The sequence below is a fragment of the Cavia porcellus genome, unplaced genomic scaffold (genome assembly GCF_034190915.1).
Source record: "Cavia porcellus strain 051 isolate PalLab524CR breed Dunkin Hartley unplaced genomic scaffold, mCavPor4.1 scaffold_1, whole genome shotgun sequence".
In the NCBI taxonomy this organism is placed as follows: Eukaryota; Metazoa; Chordata; class Mammalia; order Rodentia; family Caviidae; genus Cavia; species Cavia porcellus.
This window is the reverse complement of record NW_026947484.1, coordinates 75,459,377-75,481,958: the sequence shown is the minus strand read 5'-3', so window position 1 is coordinate 75,481,958 and position 22,582 is coordinate 75,459,377. Positions and strand designations below refer to the sequence as shown.

General features: G+C 42.8%; 1 protein-coding gene across 4 annotated transcripts in view; it reads left to right on the top strand.

The window, feature by feature from the left end:
* The window catches only part of Pip5k1b (phosphatidylinositol-4-phosphate 5-kinase type 1 beta), a 290,156-nt gene that overhangs the window by 263,257 nt on the left and 4,317 nt on the right, over positions 1-22,582 (top strand). For all 4 annotated transcript variants that reach the window (XM_063250202.1, XM_063250210.1, XM_063250195.1 and 1 more), the window contains one exon: positions 13,414-13,531. In XM_063250202.1, the coding sequence (XP_063106272.1) occupies positions 13,414-13,531 (118 nt within the window). The remainder of the gene's footprint in view (positions 1-13,413; positions 13,532-22,582) is intronic.

The window sequence follows — 22,582 nt, the reverse complement described above, 5'->3', positions numbered from 1 at the left end:
AACTGTAGCAGAGGGTGACTGTTCTCCCCATTACGTGGTGTAAAATAAAGAACAGTTCAGAGGTGGAACTCCACAAGTCCCAACTAACCCTGGTTAAAAAGGGAACCCAGGAGCCAGGCATGGTGACACACTCCTGTAATCTCAGCACTCAGGAGGCTGAGGTAGGAGCATCTTTGCAAGTTCGAGACCAGCCTGGGCTACAAAGTAAACCCAACGCCAGCCTGAACTGCATAGCAAGACCTTGTCTCAAAAAGGCAAAAAAAAAAAAAAAAAAAAAAAAATAGATAATAACTAATGCTTTCAAGTGTCTGCTCCTAAGTTAACTCAGATGTAATATGATAACTTCATCTGAGGAAATGATGTGGTGGAATCGTAACAGTAAATATTTTGCAAGCATTTTTATTAATAGCTAGGAAATAGTTTCATGTAAATAGGATTTAGATGCACATGTGAAAGACAGACATTACCTAAAAACACGTGGAGCTCAAATTAGACTCAGAAAATAGATAATTTAGAGTTCTCAGGAGGTAGAATATGTGAGAATCCAATGTAATTTTAATGACAGCTTTCAAATTTTAGCATTCATGTTTACAAATTGCTAAGCACATTAACACATCACAAGTAGTCAGGTGTGTGAACAGTGATAAATAATGGCTTTGTAGAGGTTCTGCAAGCAAAGGGAAAATAAAGGTTTGCACACACTAAGGGTTAGCAAAGTGGCTGCCACCAGCCTACCTAAGCAAGTAGCTTTTATTGAGATAAAGAACAAAGAAACTCAAATTGTGCATACTTAGATTTCATAACTTGTTTACTTCTTGACCTTACAGGACCTCATGTTTTTACCTCGGAGTGGGGGCGATGTTTCAAAGCCTGCACATTTCCTATAACATTGTTGGCTGAATGTGTCCGGGACAAAATAGAGTCAGTGTGGCCTCTCTATGGGGCTTTATCTTTATGGTGCTTAACAAAGTGCCATATCATTTCCTAGTTTCCATAGGAGTTCCTTCCAGAAGGCAGAGTTTGAGTACAGCATGGTGTTGTAGTTTATGTCTAGATGGCCCCCCAAAGCCTCATGCACTCATGGATGGGGCTTTGCAGAACTGATTGGATCATGGAGGCTTGATACTCACTAGCAGGTTAGTGGATTGATGAGTTTATAGCTAAATGTGGTGTTGGGAAGTGAAAGCAATTTGGAGAAGGCGGGCCCTTGGAGGCAAAACCTGGAAGGGTCTATGTCCCTCCCTTGATTGCTCCCTGCTTCCCACTTCCATGCAATGGACTGTTTTCCTTGTGCCATGCCAGCCTGCCTTGGAGCCAGCCAACTATGGACTGAAACCTACACAAACTGAGCTAAATAAACCTTTTCTCTTTCAGTTGTGGGTGCCTGGTATTGAGTCTCAGCAATAAGAAAGTAACTAAGACGTGGTAAAGGCCTGCATATCTGACCTCAGTGACATTGGTGGTATTCAGACCTCCCAAACACCAAATAGGTCTCAGTCTGCTGAGTCTAACTCTGTGGACACTCAAAGCACCGGCTTTGAAATGGAGCTTCTTGGGCCTGTTGTCAATTCTAGTGCACAGTAATGTTTGAGAACCTCTAAGCAAATGAGTTACAATGACTTTTGATGCTAATGTGCCTAGTTTGGGTCCTTAAAGAAGGGCTTGGTGTCTAATGAGATATTACCAGGGATTTTTAAGGCTGAACCACAATTTAAAAGCTAGAGTTGTTCAGTTCTCACAGGCTCTGATACCACATGTCTCCCAGATGATCTCGGCATGGAGCGACCCAGGCAGGTGCCTCCTGTTTTATGCCCACAATTCAATTTATTTATCCCAAAACTGTGTGTGTTCTAATGATTCAAGACAAGTGTTGACCTGTGTAGCAGAGACTGGTACGTACTGTGACATTTTCCAATTATTCAAGTCAGATTCCATAATTAGTTTAGTGTTGGCCTAGCCATGTATGAGAAAATTTTCTGTCATTTTAGCTCTCTGTGAAGTTAGCAGGAACACTAAAAATCATTTCTGTTTATGGTCTTCCAAAAGCTACAGACAGTTATAATTATAATATATATCTATGAGCACAAAACTGCCTTCCTGATGTGTTCCTGTATTATTTTCTCCAGTAATTTGTGCAGTGTTCATAGTAATTTGAGCAGCCATTTCAATCGCATACATTTTTAGTACACTGATGAAGTGAGAACCAGAGAAAAGTCTGAAATCTAAGGCACAAGTGCATCCATAAAAAATCTTTGTTAGATTTTACTAAATAAAAACCTTACTTTTAAAAACATTCTTTTTATTTTAAAGATGGTAAAATACAATAAAGCAAGACAGAGCAAAGCCAATCAAGACAATGCAGCAAAATTGGTACAGAACTTCAGAACAGAATACCAGGAAAACAATAATAGCCACCATAGCGTTTCTTGTTATCTTCACAATAGTTGTCCATTCCATCAGGTATAACAAAATGAAACCAAAAACAAACACAATAAAACCAATCAAAACAGAATATTGAATAAAACAAAACAATCAGAACAAAACAAAACAGTGAAAACAGTATTGGACTTTGAAGACAAGATAGAAGAAAATCCCCATATTTGATATATTGCAAACTGTCATCCTCGGGAGAGATGCTCAGACCACTGGCCCCAGACCAGGATAACCAACCCAACAATACACGCATTTAGTCACTTTATGTTCCTTAATTGCTATCAGCTCAGGCTGTCCTTGGAATCCCCTAAGGAAGAGGATTGATTCTCAGCCCACATGCAGGTAAGCTTGCGCTACTTACCAGGAAGGCTGGATTGGTGCTTTCTTGGTTGGTCCCCCAAGACCTGACATGGCAGATGCTCGGGAGACGCTGGCTTTTCATTTCCTGGTGCACACAAGAGCCTTACTTTTTTAAGGACAGAAGATATAGTTTAGAAAAGAATAAGAATTGTACTTTTTTTTTACATACTTAAAATAGAATTTCTTAAAGGTTAATAGTTTCCTTCATTTATAAATTTGTCAATAAAAATTTCTGTTCCCAAAAACGATTTATGAGCTAACGAAAAGGAGGGAAAAGTAGTGAGTCATTCTGTTTGCCCAGGGCCAGGGTTTCCGTTAAGCATGTGTAACACCTGAATTAGTTTGCTAGGCTGACAAAAATAGGTGGCAAAAATAGTGCAATAAAATAGTGACAAAAGATACTCTCTCACAGCTCCAGAGGCCAGAAATTCCAAATCAAGGTGGCAGACATGGTTTTTGCTGAAGGCTGTGAGGAAGATTATTTCAGGCCTCTGTCCCAGCTCATGGAGTGCTAGCAGTCTCTGATATTGCGCGACTTGTAGGTCTTTGCTTTGGTCTTCACATGGCGTTCCCATGTGCATTATCAACTTCCCCCCTTTACAAGGACACCAGCCATAACTCAGCATAACCTCAACTTAACTAATTATAACTGCAGTGACCCCGTGGTCAGGGAAGAGTTGTGAGCCCTGGGCCTAGAACTTCAGTGCAGGCATTTTAAGTGGACACCATTCAGCATAACACCGTCTCTCTGAATAAAGCTTTGTTTTCTGGGTTGTTTTTATTCGTTTTCCATTGTCATGCCAGTAAGTTTAAAAGAGATTCAGAGTGTCTGATTGCAAGCCACCACCCAAGGGAGTCATTTCATTGTGGGATAATGATGCTTAGGATGGGAGCGATTTCCTGTGCACTTTATTTTAGACTTTTATTGGCTCCATTAGCTTACACAGCAAAAGGCATCTCTAATTCAGCGTATTGTATTTCTCATATGTCACTTTGATTTTAAGCTTTGGTTGAAAGACGGCCAACTGAGAATCAAAGCTGTGGGAAGGTAAAAGGACTTCATCAATCCATATTCCTGATTTATACAATAGAGGAAACTCTGGAACCCAGGAAAGGTCAATGTCTTACGCATATATAGCAGTCAGCCACTTCTTTCCATGTTGGTGCCAGAATTGAGTTCCTCTGCTCTTTTTCTAGCTCTTTCTCCCACATATATTACTCTGAGCCAGAAAGACCAGAGGTCTCCTGTGATCTGAATGGTCCCCATACCTGCTGCCTTTACGGTTTTTACTTCTAGCTGAAAAGTACAGTCAGCTCTGTTTTCAGCGCATGTCATCCATCTGGGGACGTATTTAGAACTGCCAATATTGCAATTATTTTCTGATTTCCCCAAGCATCACTTATAGGACCTACTTACATATATTTTTCTCAATTCCATAGCTATGGTCTCCAGGAAGAGAAATAATACAAATATTAAGCTCTGTCAATATGAACTGGAAAACAGTTTCCTAGAAAACAGAAGTGCTTCTTCAGTATTGTGCAGTCCTGTAGAAATTAATCAAAGTTTTTTACTTTGGTTTGTTGTTCTTGCTCTTTTGGTGGGAGGTTTTTGTATTTTTATTTTGTTATCAAATATGTAGTTATTAGCTTCTTTTTAATATTTATTACCCATCTCCTCAAGTAATTTGGCTTTTGGATTTTTTCCTAGTATAAAAAAGTTATACTTTACCTGTACAACATGTTTGATATACATATATAGATATTGTGAAATGATTACTGGAACCAACCTAATTTGCATATCCTTCATAACCTTGGTTATGATAGTTTCATCCCTCTGCTGAGAAAATGTAAGATCAATTCCCTTAGCAAATTTCAAATATACAATATAGAATTGTCAACTGTAGTCACTGCATTGTACTTTGGATCTCTAGAACTCATTCATCTTGCATAACCAAATCTCTGCACTCTGACCAGTGTTCTTCTCCAAAAAGAGGAGGCTCTGCTGCTTGCTTCTGGTGCCAGCTCTGAGACATCATGGCTTTCCATACCAGAGCTAATAGTCCTGGAAACACACTGCATGGTTTCCTTCTGATCCATGACAGGTGGGGAGGAAGGGAAGTTAAGTGGAGCTCCAGACCCATGTGGCAGTCAGTACAGTCAATACCAGTCTGCTCTGCATACCTGCATTAGAAACGGGCAGTGTCGTCATCTAAAAGCAGCAGAACTGGGAGCACGGAAAAGAACAGCAGCCATGCTCACAACTGAGAAGGGGAAAAGGCAGCAAAATAAGCTCAGAGCTCTGAAAGCCTCCTGTCCATCCAGAAGGTTAGGCAGGTGGGCAGCTCATCAGTCAGAGACCATGGCCAGGTCAGGGGCCTCTCACGCCCCAGCATCCACACGGGGACAGCTTGTGTGCACCCTTGCTCCACACTCAGCCCAGGAGCTCAGCGCAGGAGAGCTCTGAGCTGACAAGGTATGAGGCTGCTGCATGCTGACGCTGTCCAGGCCTCACTGGGCGCTCCAGTGCCAGAACTTGAGGAGCTTCTGAGAACTTGAAAAGTTCCACAGCTTCCTTCGACTCCCCACCCCAACAAAGGTGAGCTTCTGAAGTGGGGTACAAGACATGGTCTGACCATCCACTGATGCTGGGCTGCTGGAATCAGGTTGCCCACAGCAAAGTGTGGCTTTAGGATACAACACATGTTTGCAGCCATGGAGTGAGGCTGCGCTGTCTCTGTAGATTTTGTTTGTGAAGGGAGCTGTTCTGTTCACATTTTTTATTTATCAGTTAATGTTCTGGTAGCTGAACTTAGAACGACAGGGGAAAAAAATCTTTCCAAAGACTGACGATAAATGTGTCCATGCAGACTGACCTCATCAAAGCCCCTGGCACAGGCAGAGTCGCATGCAGAGTCAGAGCTGCGGTGATGCTGCTGTTACAGAATGGTCTTGGCCGTTCTATCCTCCACTTGCATTACGCAACCACGTCCTCTGGACAGCTCTGTGACGTGGCAGGACAGGCACTGTCATTCCCGATAGCCAAGGAGGACCCAGGAGAGCAGTGCCCAAGCCCTGAATTGCCCGCATGAGAACTACTCAGCAGAGAAGTGGGGCTTCTATCTCAATCCTGCCCTTAGTACACACAGCCTGGATTTTCCCCTCATGGCAGTCAGCTTCGAAACAGCAAACCCCTTTAACACGAAGCAGCTAAAATACAGCATGAGGTTAAGCAAAATAGAAAGAAAAGGCGGGAGCAGACTCCATTTAACCTTGTTGAACACACTTTTCTTGGCATGGCCCAGTGATCATGAATTGGAGCCCAAAGAGGGAAATGTAGCCTTCACTTACACAAATGATGTTTACACAGTTGTAATAATATGAACTCTGTATGTATCTGTTCTCTAATTGGGGGGCCAACTCATAGACAAAGCAGAAAAAATCTGATTATAACTGTAAGATAGAAAATAAATCTTAGCAGCTATAATAAATAGAGGCAGAAGTTTTTTAGTGTGTCAAATACAAAGTGAGACAAGAAAAGGACCAAGATAAAATAATGCAGAACATTTAAGGATACATAGTGTGTACTTGATAGCGCAATCAAGGTTGTTAGGAATATTATTCATAGTTACAAAATAAATAAAAATTAACATGGAAATGGGTAAATTTCCTCCTAGCCAATCAGTAGATGCCGCTTTAGGTTGAAAATAATCTTGTTTGTTTGTTTGTTTTGTTTTGCTTTTTGAGATAGGATTTCACCTTGTAGCTGTGGCTGGCCTTGAACTCACTAGGTAGTCCAGGCTGGCCTCAAACTAATGGTGATCCTCCTGCTTCAGCCTCCCAAGTGCTAGGATCACAGGCATGTGCCACCATGCCTGGCTGAAAATAGCTTTTATTCCCTGATTCATCAAAAGACATGAAGGGAATCACCAGGAGAGCGAGCAGAGAGATTCTGAGAGGACTGGGGTAGGAGAAGGAGCAGGAGGACTGTCCCTGTCATCCGAAGTCATCTACATCATGGGATATATATGATGATATTCTTTCTCCAATTGAAAAAAAAATTTTTTTTGAGGCAATAAGAGAATAACTTTGAAAAAACAAAAACTGTCCCCTGCACTCGTGTTCCATGAGAATTAGCTATAAAATGCTCATCAGGTCTGCAGACAGCAGTGTTCCAGACCATAAAATGATCAGTGACCGTTTCAGCACTCTGGGCCAGGTTAGTGTTCTCCAGTGAAGCCAAACTAGTGTCCCTGGTAACAGAAAGCAGTGTTTTGTAAGTGGCAGGCCGTCTGTCACCAAAGCAGGGCAGCACAGGTTCTCCAGTGGAGGGACAGGCGTGAAGGCGTGAAGGCGCTCTCAGCAGAGGACTGAGATCCACAGTTCCTGCATTTACAAGGGAAAAGCACAGCTGGGCGGATTCACAGTTTCCTGTGAAGTCTGCTGCAAGTCAGATGCAGTTAGCCCTCAGACAGCCCAAATCCGGGGAACTGTGACGAAACGGGGTGGCGGGGAGACTCTTTAAGTAGCAGTGGACCGAAGCATACATATTGGAGATGTAGCTCAGCAGCACAGCACCTGCCTGGCAAGCACGAAGCCCTGAGTTCGAGTTCTGCTACAAATATATATATATATATATATATATATATATATATATGCTGAATATTTAGGTTCTTGAGCCAAAATAAGATTTCATGTACTGTGTAAGCCATTTATTCATTTACAAGGATACATTTTTATCTTCAATAACATGCATTTACTAATCATTCTTTGCTAAAAATAACATCAGTGTTGAAATGAAATGAAATATTTTGAGTATCATTTCCTGCCAAAGCCACCTTTCTTGAGAAGAAAGTGGGCAAAAACAAGGTTTGCAGCCTTTAGGTGACGGCCTACCTCTGGCCTTTAAAAGAATTTAGTACAGTTTTAAAAAAAAGAAAGAAAGAAAGAACTGGCAGTTAGACTATATCTACTTTTTATTTTTTATTTTTTGCTAATATAAGTTTGCAGCACATCTTGATTCTTTTTTCCCTCTCTTTTTGAATCCCTTCCTGCTTGAAAAAGAAAATGTCTCCCTGCTTTCTCTTACCCATCTGTTATTTTTCTCTTTTCTAATTATTTGGATTTCCCACATAGGAGAAATCATACAATATTGAAGCTTGTGTGTCTGACTTATTTTACTTAATATTCTGTTCTCAAGGTTCCTCCATTTTCCTCCAGTAAACGACTCGTTTATTATTCTTTATGGCCCAGTAGTGCTTGATTGTAGATAAATATCACAGTTTTTACCTGTTCTGTTGGTGGGCATATAATTGGCTTCCAAGATTTAGCTATTGTGATTTGTGCTGCTATTAAAATGTATATGCATGTATCACTGTAATATGATATCTTTAACACTTGGGAAGATACCTAGAAGGGGAATACCTGGTCAAATGGAATATCTGGTTTGAGTTTTTGAGAGTCTCCATACTGATATTCATTGTGATGCACTGGTTTACATTCCCACCAACAATGGCATGAATTCCTTTTCCCTTCGCAGCTTGGCCAGCATTTGTTACTGTTTATTTCTTTCTCAAGTAAGATGAAATCTGAGTGTTGTTTTAATTTCTATTTCTCTAATGGCCAGAGAGGTTGAACATTTTTTCAGACATGTGGGTCAGTAGAACAGAGTAGAGGATGCAGAAACAACCCCGGCACGTACAGATATCTGACCTTTGACACAAGGGTCAAAATCATACATTAGAGGATTTGTAACTCCTTTAACAAATGCCTGGGAAATTTGCTGTCTAAATGTAGAAGACTGAATTCAGACGAACTTCTCACCATGTGCTAAACTAAAATCAGGTAGGATCAGGTGTTCAGAGTGGTGTGGCTGCAGACACCAAAATCAAAATGAATCAAAGATCTCATTGTTAAAACAGAAACAGTCTGCTAGAGATAGAACAGGTAAAACTCTTGAAGACATGGACATAGGCAAAGACTTTCTGAAAAGAACCCCAGTGGCACAAGAAATAGTACATAGAATCACATCGGATTAAAAAGCTTCTGCACAGCAAAGGAACAGCCAACAGAGTGAAGAGACAGACTTCAGAATGAGAAAAGACTCTGCCAGCTATTTACAGAGAAGTAATATGCAGAATATATGAAGAACTCAAAAGACTTAGACTTCCCCAAAGACCCAGTCAAAACATGGGCAACTGAAATGAATAGATAGTTCTCAAAAGTAGTAGCACAAATGACCAGTAAACACTTAGGGTCCATGGGTGACCAAAAATGCCAGTCCCAGGCCAGCAGAAGGACTTCGGGGTACTGTGAAGACTGTAATTTTTCTCCATTACAAAAAAGAAAATGTTTTTAAACGACTGGTAAATGAGCAAGGAATTTATTCTAAAAAATACATGACTGGCCAGACGTGGTGACACAAGGCTGTAATCCCAGCACTCGGGAGGCTGAGGCAGGAGGATTGCCACGAGTTCAAGGCCAGTGTGAACTACATAGTAAGACCCTGTCTTAAAAAGTAATTAATTTAATAGTACATGACTTAAAATATATATCACATGAAATTTCCTAGTAATTCCAATACTGTATATTGAGAGATCAAGATTACAGGTACTTAGGGGGCCCCTTTTTTCTTGCTTTAATCATATCATAAAAGTCATCTATTTACAGTATTTAGTTCAGTCTGTGTTTTGCATGGTCACAGGGTTGCATATCTATCACCAGAGTCTAATTTTAGAACATTTGCAACACCCCAAAGAGTAACCCAAAGCCTATTTAGTGGTTATTCTGTGTTCTTCTCCTGCCTCTTGTACCTGGCAACCATTAATTTGATTTCTATTTGCATAGATTTTCCATTTGGGACATTTTTAAAAAATTAAATACTATGTCATGTGATCTTTCATAACCAGTTTCTTTCATTTAACACGTTTTCAGGGCTTAAGATGATGTTTCATGTATCAATATTCCACTCTTTTATTGCCAAATCATATCCCAATTAGTATTTTCTACTTAGGGTCAGGGATATAGCTCAGTGGCACAGTGCCTACTTGGCAAATGTGAGCTTGTGAATTCAATCCCTGGTACCAAAAGAGACAGAGAGAGAGAGAGAGAGAGAGAGAGAGAGAGAGAGAGAGAGAGAGAGAGAGAGAGAAAATTACCTGCTTAATTACCTGCTTGTCCATTAATGGATATTTGTGCCATTATTACTTTGTGGCTTTTAATGTTACTATGAGCATTTACATACAAGAGTTTTCTTTTCTCTTGAGTATAAATCTAGGAGTAGAAGTACTAGCTTATATGGTTTTTGGGGACCCACTAAACAATTTTCCAAACTACTTACACCATTTTAGCTTCCCACCAGCAATGTACGAGGCTCTCATTTCTCCACTTCATCTCCAACACTTGTTTTTGGACATCTTTCTCATTATAGTTATCCTGGTGCATGTGAAGTGGTATCTCATTGTAATTTCTATGTCCATTGTCACCATGACTAATAATGCTGACTCTCTTTTCATGTGTTAATAGGCTGTTTGTATGCATCCTTTGGAGAAATGTCTGTTCAGATCCTTTTCCCATTTTTTCATTTGTTTTGTGCCTTTTTAATTTTGAGTGCAAGAGTTCTTTAGTTGTCTGGGTTCAAAACCTCTTTGTAGCTCAGTTTTATCTCCCAGATTTAATGATGCTCCGAACATTCTACTAAGGTAGAAAACTATTCTAATACATGTGAAAAAGTGTTCATACAAAGTTTTTCTTGAAAAATATCTTTTTTATTTTATTAAATTTTAGCCATATGGAGTGAGTTAATCTGTTCTTTTTCTCTATAGTCATATTGTATTATGGCCAAATAATTGATAAATGAACCTGTTAACTCCCACAAGCTATTCTAATTCTTTTTACTTTCTGTTCTTAACTATACCAGTGGTTTATTCACAGTATCCAAAAATAGAAGATAAATATGAGGTTGAAACTACTTCCAAAATCAATTTATCTTGAACAGAACAACTCTGGCTTGCCAGGGAAAATTATTTCTTTGACATATTTTATACTATGTGTGCAGGCTCATTTAGAATTCTTTTGGTAGAATTTAAATATGGACTATGGGTCATAGTGTTTTATCAGTGTGTTTCCCAACCTTGGCGATTATACTGCATTATGTGAAAAGATATGCTAGTTCTTAGAAAACTCAAACTGAGGGTTTAGCGGTAAAAAAATTTCTTTGCTAAATGTATTTTGCTCAGAGAGTTCATGAACAAAATCAAACTGTACAGAAAATACTTCAAAGAATTAACAGCTGGGATTTTATCTTATTGAAAAGCATTTGCACATCAGAAGAAATCAACAGAGTGAAAAGACAACCCACAGAGTGGGAAAAAATTGTACCCAATTCTCCCTGAGACAAAAGACTTCTATCTAAAACCTATAAAGAACTAAAAAAAAACTGAGACACCCCCAAATTCAAAGGTCAATCCAGAAATGAGCATCTGAGATGAATGTACACTTCTCAGATGAAGAACTACAAATGGCAGGGCTGGGGATTTAGCTCAGTGTAAAAGCATTTGCCTGGCAAGTGTGAGGTCGTGAGTTCAATGCCCAGTACCAACAACAACAACAACAAAAAGAAAGTGCAGTATGTGTACACCCTGGAGTACTGCTCGGCCATAAAGAGCAAAAGGAAAGATGGATACTGCTGAGAAGGTAACCAAGAGATGGAGGGTGCAGAGGAGAAGAGGATGCAAAATGAATTAAGATGTGTTACGTCCACTGCCCACGAGGAATGTAATCATTAGGCACCAAAAACATACGCTAATAAAAATTAAAATTAAAACATTAGTTCTTTTTGATCTGTGTTTTCAACTGGCCATAAGATGGTTTTGCTGGAGTAAAACCCCGAAGGGGTAATTGGGGAAGACACTGACCCTGGAGTTGGAGGAGCTGGACGGAGGAACGCTAGCACAAAACCATTTTAATTGTTATTATTTGGATTTCTAAGATGGCAATATGTAATCCATTAACCCCAGTGATTTCCTTCTGTTTATTTTTTTGTCTGAAATTCTGTATAACTGGTACCCCTTTTCAGCTTTTTTTTCTTTTTCTCCTTAAATAAAATTTTTTTTAAAAATTTTATTATTTGGTTTCTCCTGTAAGAGAAACTCTGTGATATTTAAACTTGTGGGGTTTTTTATTTCCTTTATTTACAGTTATGGTCTCAACGTGCATCCACTTTCTTACAGTAAATGACTCTAGTGTACCCTTCTCTACAGAGTAGTACTCCATCGTGTATAGGAACCACATATTCTTTATCCTTCCATCTGTTGACAGACAGAGAGGCCCTTTCCAAGACTTGGCTATTATCAGTCATGCTGCTATACACATGAGTATGTACATATCATTATGGTAAATGTGATGTCTTTATTGGAGAAGATACCTAGAAGGGGCTGGCTTGGTCAAATGGAATTTCTAGTTTTAGTTTTTGAGGATTCTCCATAAAAACATAACTAACTTTATGTCGTTAGGAGAAAATGTGTATCTCCAAACTCCTCTATTAACATCCAGTTTAAATACTACCAGAATGAACTGGCTCCTTCAGCAGCTCACACTGGTTGTCACATCAGAGAAGAACAAGCTGCCCCCTATCCCCAGTCTGTCTAGTCTGCCGTGGCTGTGTCCTTAGGAAGGCCCCATGCAGACAGCCCTCACAGGCCACTGAATGTGATGCTCTGTGTATCTGTAAGTCGCCCTTGTTCCGGGCATGGTGCCCCAAGGCAGCACCAGCATCAGCGGGGAGCTTGTCCAAGGTGCAAGTTCACGGGCTGCATCCCAGACCCTCTGAGTCAGAAATTTCCGTGAGAGGGCTGAAGACAGCACTGTAACCAGCCCCCAAGGGGCTTCTGATGCGCACTGGAGCCTAAGAACCGTTGCTGTAGTTGAACATTTTGTGCCAAAAAGTAAAAAATAAAACAGTAAAAGAAACAGGAAGTCACCTATAATCCCAGCATTTGGGAGGCTGAGGCAGGAGGATTGCTGTGAGTTCCAGGCCAGCCTGGGCTACAAAGTGAGTTGAAGGCCAGCCTGAACTGCATAGTGAGTCCCTATCTTAAAAAGACCCAAAAAAGAAAAGAAAGACAAACTAATAAAGACAAACTAATAAACTAAGAAAGGGCTGAGGATTTAGCTCAGTGGCATAAGCACCTGCCTTGCAAGCACAGGGTCGTGAGTTCAAATCCCAAGTACCAATAAATAAATAAATTTAAAAAAGAAAGGAAGAATACACAGAGTTAAATTCTGTGAAGTAGCAAAATGTGAATAGATGAGGAGAGAAGGAGGTAAACAGAAGCAGTGAGAACCAGCAGCCCTAAGTGAAAGACAACCAAGGGGCATCTGGGTTCACAGCAGCTGCCACTCACAAGGCACAGGACCTACAGAACACCTCTCAAAGCTGCCTGAACTCAGGAGAGCAAAACTGCGCTGCTGGTAAAACCAATTTTTGAAAACTTGAGTGACAGTGTCTCCAGCTGTGACTCACATAAACGCTTTGGCCCCAAAGCTGCCCGCCACAGCGCAGCTTTGGGGTTGACTCTGGCTTGTCCCGAGGCCCTGCACTCACAGTCTGTCTCTGTCTCTCAGTAAAGGGCTGCCTCCAAGTTCGACCTTCACCCTGGAAGAGGGGACCATCTACTTGACGGCTGAGCCAAGCACCGTGGAAGCGCAGGACGACAACGCCTCCGTGCTTGATGTCTACTTAGTAAGTCATTTGTTTTTCATTTCTTCCTTCCCGTTTTAGTTTACAAATGGATCCAGACCATGCTTACACAAAAACTAGTTCTGTAAAACCAGGCACGCTTGGGTTTTCAAAGAAACAATGGCAGCCCATCACTGCCACAGAAGGGGGTGTCTTTTCTTTGCTGTGTGATGCTTCGCACGCCTCACTGTGAACATCACACAAGGTTGTGGAGGTCAGTGCTCAACACCGGCTAGCACAGAAAATGCAACCCAGGGGCACAGGAAAGTGGGGCGCCCTGGGGTCATTCCCAAGAGAGCTGCTCCTTCCTGTGGCTCGGTTATGCCCTGGGGATTGAATCTTCTTCATTTTGCTGTTACCTCTTCCTATCTTACCACTCTCTCATGCCTGGGACATAACTCCTGACATTACAACAAGCAACAGCGTGGTGCAAGGACCCGCCGTGCAGGGAGGCTGCGCACCTCATGGTGAGCAGGAGACACAGAGAGAAGAAAAGAAGTCGGGGAGGAGCTGTGCCTTTCCAGGTCAGGCCCCGTGACTGTCCCCTAACAGAAGTCAGCTTTAGTGTCCCCATCCATTCTCCTTCCAGAAGGGCCGCCTCTGATTGCGTGAGTCTTTGGGGAACATTCTAGATCCAAACTATAACACCACCTTGCTAAGTCCAGGAGCCCTGGGTTGTTGGAAGAACTGAATCCAGCACCAGTTGTTAAGGCTGAGCCAGTTCTGTCCATCACTGTGGTGGACAAGCAGAGCTCTGGGAGTCAGCACCACTTGGCGTGGGTCTCACAGCTGCACCCCGGGCCTCTCCACACCCACAGTCTGGCTCTGTATTTTCTCAAGTGTGCCCTGCAGAACATCAGACCCTAAAATGTTCCTTTGGAGTCTGCAGCCCCCTGGTGTCTCCTCACAGCCCTCCCCGATCTGGCTCCCAAGCCCCAGGACCCTCCTCCTGAGTCTTCCTGTGAGCTGCCTCACTCTCCTCTGCTAGGGGTTCCTCTCACAGACCAAGCGTGTTTCTGCCTCAGGGCCTTTGCCTTCTCTGTTCCTGTCTGTATTCCCTTTCTCAGAGCCGACACACGCTTCTTCATTTCCTTCATGCCTCGGCCCAAAACCTGTGCTCCTCAGAAAGGCTTTCCCTGATCCCCCTGCATAAAATAGCACGTCCCACCAACCACCGTGGAAACATTTTTTCGTAACCCCTAAATATCCTGGCTTCTGGACTAAACAGAATTTTTCTACTTTGCATGGCTTCTGCTCCCAGTTAAAAAGTAAGTTAGTTGCATATTGCAAACTTCTTACAAAGTGGATGTGACACATATACCCAGCCAGGAAAATAGAGAATTTAACAGGAAAATATTAAACAGGTCTGGTTTTGTTTGTTTGCTTTTTGGTCTCATGGTAATCGGGGTCATCTGGAAGTGGAAATCACAAAAGTATTTCAGAAAGAGCCAAGCGAAGTCTCGTCTTGCGTAGCCAAAGGTTCGAGCCCCTTTTATGTGTCTGGACAATGACACTCCTGAACGGAGTGTGAGATCACAAGGTGATTAAATGGCTCAGTTAGTGGCATTTCTTGGTTTGTTGACTTATGGGTCATTTTGCTTTTTCTCTACTCTGTATTATCAATTTTATTTGTTTTTTTTTTAAGTACTATTTATTTAGTATTCCTTGGTCTTCAATTCATTGCTTTTTTATGTCTTCGCTCAACACTGAAAAGCTAAGCTTTTCAAAAGTGGATAATACTTGACTCCAAAGCTCCGAGGAGAAGCCACAGAGATAACTGTTAGTTGTACTACAAGCACTTAAATCAGGCATGAGTTGCTAACTGAAAAAGATGTTGGTGGTGCCAGCTGGCTGGCTGGTCATCTGCTCAGCCTTCTAGCCCAATTTATTGTGGTTTAAAAGTGAAAGGAGGGAGAAAAGAGAGAAAAACTGGGTGTAGCAGTGCCCTCCTAGAAGCCCAGCACTCCGGGAGGCTGAAGCAGGAGAGTCACGTCTCAAACCCAGACTGCAGTCAGCAAGACCTTGTATCAAAATGAAAAATAAAAAAGGGACTGGGGATGTAATTCAGTGTGAAGACTGTACATTCAGTCCCCAGTACCATAGGAGGAGAGAGAAGAGGATAATGACAGGCAGTAAAAATATTTCTCACCAAACTCAGGCAAAAAGCCTAATCCTAATTTGTAGCTAATAGCAAGAAGTTCTGGAGCATTTGTGAGTTTCCTGATTGCCAGCATCCTTAATGCTGTTTATATATTAATCTTTCTATATTTTAACTCATTTCATCCCAACAACAACCTTCTGAGGTAGGCGTATCACAAGCTCTGTTTTACAGACAACAAAAGTGAGGTACATCAGAATCATGCGGGAAGGCCTGGGTTATGTGCCAAGCACAAGGCCAGTCTTTGTCCGACATGCGTTGGGTCATTCTTGGAATAGCTGTCACATGTGCCTCCATTCAGACAGATAAAGAAACCGAGGCTTAGTACAGCCAGTTCTCAGAAACAGGACTGGCAGCCAGAACTCACGTCCAGCTCCACGTGCCCTTCTGTCCGGACCTGGACCAAGAAACCCCTGTCATCGGCACTGTCCACCCAGACCATCTCACTTCCGTCTCAGGGGCCTCCTGCTCCACAGGAAGCAGAGAGAGACTCAAAAAGGAAGAGGAACATGGGGCTTTGTGCCCAGAATATTTGTTATAAAATTCTACCTTGAGGGCTAAGGATAAAGCTCGGTGGTAGAGCACTTGCCTCGAATGTTTGAAGCCCTGGATCCAATCCCCAGCACCTTAGATTGAAAACATTCACTTCCAATTGTTTCCTCTCTAGCTTACTTTTGAATGATCTGTTACAACAATTCTCAAATCTTTTCATCTCAGGATCCCAGTATATTCTTAAAATTTTTTGAGGATCTCAAATAGTTTTGTCACTTTTTTTTTCTTCTGAAACAGTGACTTACTGTTACCCAGGCTGGCCTTGAACTCACAACCCTTCTGCCCCAGCCTCCCACATAGCTAGGCAAACAGCGTATGCCATCAGCTCAAATAGCATTTGTCTGCATAGATTGTATCTCCAAAATTAAAACTGAGAAAATGTTAAAATACTTACTCATCTAAATAATAGATACTGTATTAATTTAAACAACATTTTTATGAACATAATTATAATTTTCCCAAGTAAAATTAAGTGTAGTGAAAAGAGCAGCATTAGTTTATGTGTTTTTAAATGTTTAACACCTGTCTTCCTACAGAAGCTGGATTCTCATATCTGTGTTCTGCACCAGTCTTTCTAATATGACACCTCATTTCACCTCTGGGAGCTCCACTATACACACAGAGAGAAGGGGGATGGAGAGGCAAACAGCATGCTGGTGTCATTAGGAAAGTAATTTGACTTCATGGCCACTGTACAGTTTTCCTGGCTTTTTAACTTTGCATCTTCGAAACCACGTATGCACTAATTAGAAATAGGCACGTATGCATTAATTAGAAATAGGCACCAGCAACCTGTGCCTGTCTCTGCTTCCTGTTAATCGCTGCCCCTTGAATAAATTGTGTTGTTGGGGCCTCAGTTTTCTCGTCTATAAAATGCATTCATTAAATCATCTCTGAACCCCACACCAGGTCTGATGGAGTTGACTCATTCTAAGTTACAAGAACTTGCAGAAACACTGTTTCCCAAAGAAGCTATAATTGCATCTCCTATATTTGCTGTTTCATCACCTTCAAAACTGTAAACCTCATGGTCTTTAACCTTAAACTTCATGGCAGTACAGCATCTGAAACATTCTACACCGCTGGCTTCTGACTCCATCACATATTCTCCTGCTGGAGACTTTTTTTTCTATGTTGCATGTTTTCCAAATCTAGAGGGATTCCACTCATTGCTTTCCCTGTGACATTTTCATTTTTCTCTATATATGAAAGAGTGATGGAAAAGAAAAACGACGCTTATCTCTGTTTTCTCCTTTCTCCCTGACCTACCTCCAAAGCTTTGCACCCTACGGGCTGGGCGTATAGCTCAGTGGCACAGGCGCCTGCCTGGCAAGTGTGAGGTCCCAAATTCAATTCCCAGTACCAAAAAAAAGAAAAGAAAAATCTTTTCCAGGCATGGTGGCGCATGCCTGTAATCCCTGCACTCTGGAGACTGAGGCAGGAGGATCACTGCAAATTTGAAACCAGCCTAGGCTACAAAGTAAGCTCAAAGCCAGCCTGAGCTGCATAGTGAGACCCTGTCTTGTCTCAAAAAAAAGAAAAGAAAAAGGCCTGTGTCCTAAACATCTTCACTTGCAGAGCAGTTGGAGGCTGTTATAGTGACAGTCTATTCAGTGCTGTTACCAAGTACAGTCAGATTTCTCTTATAATATTTCTCCTCTCCAGGATATAGCATTTCTCTACTAGCAATTATAAACTGCTTTTATTTATACAGCAATAATGAATAATGATGTTTATGTCACCCTTAAAATAATGCAGATTTAAACCAGCTGTGGTGGCACATGACTAATCCCAGCATTTGGGGGAGGTGCAGTAGGGTTTCAAGTTCAAATCCTGCCTGGGAAACTTAGCGAGACCTTGTGTTAAAATCAGAAAACTAAATTTAAAAGGCCTGGGATGTAGCTCAGAGTTACAGTGCTCCAGGGTTCAATCCCTAGTACCACACACATAAAAACAGCTTTTAACCAAAATGCCCATCATATAATACATAAAATGTCCCTTGAAAGATTCACCCCCACATCATATCCATAAGAGTCAGGGCGACTATTCTGCTTTTTCCTGAGATTTTGCATGAAATTATAAAGGAGCTGTCACTCAGAAGGCAATGCATCCTGCCATCCACCTTGTATCCTCGCTGTGCCCAGGTTCTGTATCTCCAGCCACCCTGCCCTGCTTTCCAAAGGCCATTCACCCTTGCACTGTGGCCTTCCAAGCTTTTTGAATCTTCACAGATGTTCCAATGAGCAGAGGTGCTTTTTAAGAGGACTTTATCTAGTGACCAAACATGTTTTCTTCTGTTGAATGCTGAGCTGATGACACAGATTAGGGTATTTAAAGGAACACAACTGAGACGAGCAAGTCATAGCAATGTAAAGTGGGCAATCACACAGGCTTCATAAAGAACAAGCTTTCACTTATTGAGCATCCCACATACCTTAGGCAGAGCACTGCCACTGTGGCTGTCATTTTAGTTCCTAAGACAGCTTCTCTGGCTGATGTAGGGTGCACTTTGATGTCAGTGGGAAAAGAAACAACCAACAAAATCTGCTGCTCTGCAAACTGTAGGGGGGGGGTCCTTTTATGACCCACTGGAAATGGAGGGGAAAGTGGGAGATACAGCACCTAGAAGTTTGAAAGCTGGTGCCACACGTGTTTGCCTGCTTATTAGTTAGGTTCTAATTTATGCCCTGTTCCCACATTAATGTCCTCTTGGTAACAGGTACTTCCATCGCATCAGGGCCTCAGCAAGACTCACTGTGAGTGAAGGAAAAGAAATAGTTAAGCCATTCTCTGGCCCCACCACTATTGGAAATGAGTGCTCTGATGGGAAGCACTCGGATTACCTGATGTGTTTAGGGTAGTTAATAATACTCTTTGATCATGGGAGAAGGATGGCAGAGCAGTGAAAATGATTAACAGCGTCTCACACTATTCTATGTGGGGGAAGCCTGAGAATAAAAGAAAGAAAACACTTTCAATTAGGGCACGGGAGTCTTAGAAGATTCAGGGGAGTTTTGGCAGGAAAAATTGCAGTTTCTGGATGTGAATCCCTTGGCGCTGAGGTTAATGACTTACCGGGGCAGCAGTGCGGCTCTGTAATCCTTGCTTGTTTGAGCCAGAGTTGGTGGCTGCAGGGGAGAAGGGCCGGCTGTTTGAAACAGTGGCAGCTCCATTGCTTCCTAGGAGAGAGCCAGCTTTTCACCGGCCAGAGATGCAGCTCAGGATTTGTAGGTTTTAGCGAGCTGAGGAGAAAGGGCAGCCATCAGCCTTGGCAGGGTGGGTTCCATCTCTTTCCACCATTGCTGAGAACCGAGGCGATTCTCAAAGGGTAAAGTAGGGTTCTTGGTTTGTTTCCAGGATTGTTGCCCCTTACCTTACTGACCAAATAGTGTTTCTAAAACATGTGAAAGGGCTGAAAGATGAAAGTCATTGCCTGAGGCCCACGGCATCTGCTGTTAATTCCTGTCCTTGAAGTAGAGGGGCGCAAGGTTTAGTGTAACTGGCAGCCTAGAGATCTGGATGAAGAGGGCCCTGCAGGTATTATTTTTAACAGCATTAAACTGCTATTGAAGGGTTAACTTAGAGAATTGGAATTGGAATTATAAAGACACACAGTACTAGATTTCCATTTAAGCCGGGCCCAGAGTTATGGATTAAATGACACTTTGCAAAGCTATGGTACCTAGGGGTTTCCGGTTCCGTCCTAGCTGTGCGGTGAGTCATAGCCTCGCAGGCCAGGTCTGTGTGTACCTTGTTCAGAGCTGTTCTGGTCTTCAGTCTGCCTGCCTCTCCTGTTTAATCCAGGTCTGGATTGCCCTCTTATTTTTCTTTCTTTGCTTCCTAAAAGTGGCCTCTCCCTCCCACCGTCCCTGTGCAAGCTCCATATTGCTTCTCTTTCTGGTTTCCATTTGTCTTCTTTCTTGTCATAGGAAGCCAGTGTTTCCTGCTCTCCGGAGCTTTCCCAGATCTGGGGAGAAGAGCATCTGGGAAGAGCAGTCTCCTGTGATGTGAACTTGAGGTCTAAGGAGGCCCTTAACCTGCAGGAAATAAATAGCACGCTTCAAAGGGACCTGATTAGGAACAGCTGCGAATTTAAGGAGACTGAATTCGAGTCACAGTCATGGACCTCGTGAATAGGACAGACTTTGTTCATATCATTTCCTCCCATGGGCTCAGGCAGGATAGAAAAGTGCTTAAGGACTGCTCCTTGAATAAAATCTAAAACCCTGCGAGTGTGACCGGATGGTAACAGGGGGGCTGGGGTGGAGCTGTGGGGACTGGTTTCCGCCCACTCTGTCTGCCTGTGTTCATCTCCTAAGGCTGCCTTAACAAATTACCACAAACTGGTGGCTTCAGCACCAGAAATGCACTGTCTGGAGGCCAGGCATCAAAAGGTGGAGAGTGCCCTGATCCTCCTGAAATCTCTGGGAGGATCCCTCCCTGCCTCTGCCAGCTGCTGGTGATTCCATCTGTTCCCCGTGTCTCTGACCTGTACAGTTCTGGTTTCTGTTTCCTCTTCCTCCCTGGCACAATTTCTGTGCCCTTCCTTCTAAGGACAGTTGCTACTGGATTACGGCCCAACCGGATCCATTGTGATTCTTAGATAATTATACCTGCAAAGACTCTATGTACAAAGGTGGGCATAGTGGCACACTCTTGTAATCCCAGCACTTGGGAGGCTGAGGCAGGGGGATCTCTGCAAGTTTGAGACCAGCCTGGGCTACAAAGTGAACTCAAGGATAGCCTGAACTGCTAGCAAGGCCCTGTCTCAAAAAGACCAAAAAAAAAAAAAAAAAAAGACTATTTACAAAGAGTCATGTTCTGAAGTCCCAGGTTGACAGGGATTTTCTGGAGGCACTGTTTGCTCCTCACAGAGCCTTCCTGAGGGCTGTATGGCTCCTTCACATTGAAGGCTCTGCTTTCTGTTCACTTTCTTTCTCCCTGGCCAAGGTGCTATGAGGTTGAGATGTTTCCAAATTGTTCTGGGTTCCTTATAAACAGATGTCAGGTAAACCGACTCAGTTCCTCGCTGGGGGCGTGATGTGTGTTAGAAGTAGGATCCTGGGGGTGCTAAGGCATTGGGATTTTAAAGCTCTGTACACATTCAGGGCTGAGATCCACTGAGTTTGTTCAGAGGGTCCTTGAGTTCTAAGAAACCTGTAATTCCTGTGTGTCACTGTAGGGGACACTGTAGGGGCCACTCACTCAAGGTTCCACTCCTAAGAGAGTTGGCAGTTAGAATCAAATCACTTTTCCTGTTCTAGAAGCAAAAGTAAAATGAACCCTCTGGCCGTAAACTGAAAACCCGCTCGTAGGTTTTCAGACGCTCTGCTGCCATCTACTGGTCAAAGGCAGCTCTGATCAGGGCAGGGCAAAGGTGTCATTGAGGGCCTTGAATTGAAATCTCATTAAGAATGAGCCAGTGGCTCCATAGACTCTTCCCACTCCATGTACTTTATTATAGTCTTGCAGGGTGGTGCGTGCAAATTCAGCAAAGGGGCATGTTCTTCAGAGGTCAGAGGCAGTTCACTGGACAGCCCCAGCATCTCACAGCTTTGAGGCCGACTGGAGGCTGTAATTACAGTGGCGCATAGGGAAGGTGCTGATCTCGCAGATCCAAGCATGCCCTTCTCATCCATCAAGGCCAGTTCCACCTGAGCCTCTTTGAAGGGGCCCCTGGGCAGTTTGAAGATTCAACACAGAAAATGCTGCTTCTGCTGCTTAGGCTGCAACTTTACCAAAGTGGTAAATACAGGGTGCAATAAGTCCTTGCTTCACTTCCAAGCTTTAACCGACCCTCACTTACAATCACTGTACTCCACGTCTCCAGCCTCCAGGTGACTGGGGCTTTGCAGAAGCCTCAAGAGGGGATGAAATACAATAAATTGCAAATAAGGAGCCTTTAGGGAAGAAAGGATTGTCTAAATCCCAGGAGTGGCTGCTGTCTGCTTTGCTAAGGCCATCACAAGGACTGGAACAAGCAGTTTACACAACAGATCTCTCTCCTCACAGTTCTGGAAGCAGGAAGGCCAAGGTCAAGGTCAGCAGGGTTGGTCCCTTCTGAGGGCTGAGTGAAGCTTCTGACCTGAGCCTCCCTCTGTGGCAGTGGATGTCGCCTTCCTCTCGAGCCTGTGCACATCGTGTTTCTTCTGTGCACCCAGATTCTCACCTATAGAAAGCCCTAGTCACACTGAACTGGAGACTAACCTGTCCCTCCATTTTTACCTGATCACCTCCCTGTCTCCAGCGAAGGTCACATTCGAAGCGCTGACAGTTCAAACCTCCACTTAGAGATTTCTGGAGGCCACAGTTGAGGCCCTGTGTGCTTTTGTAAAGGACAGTGC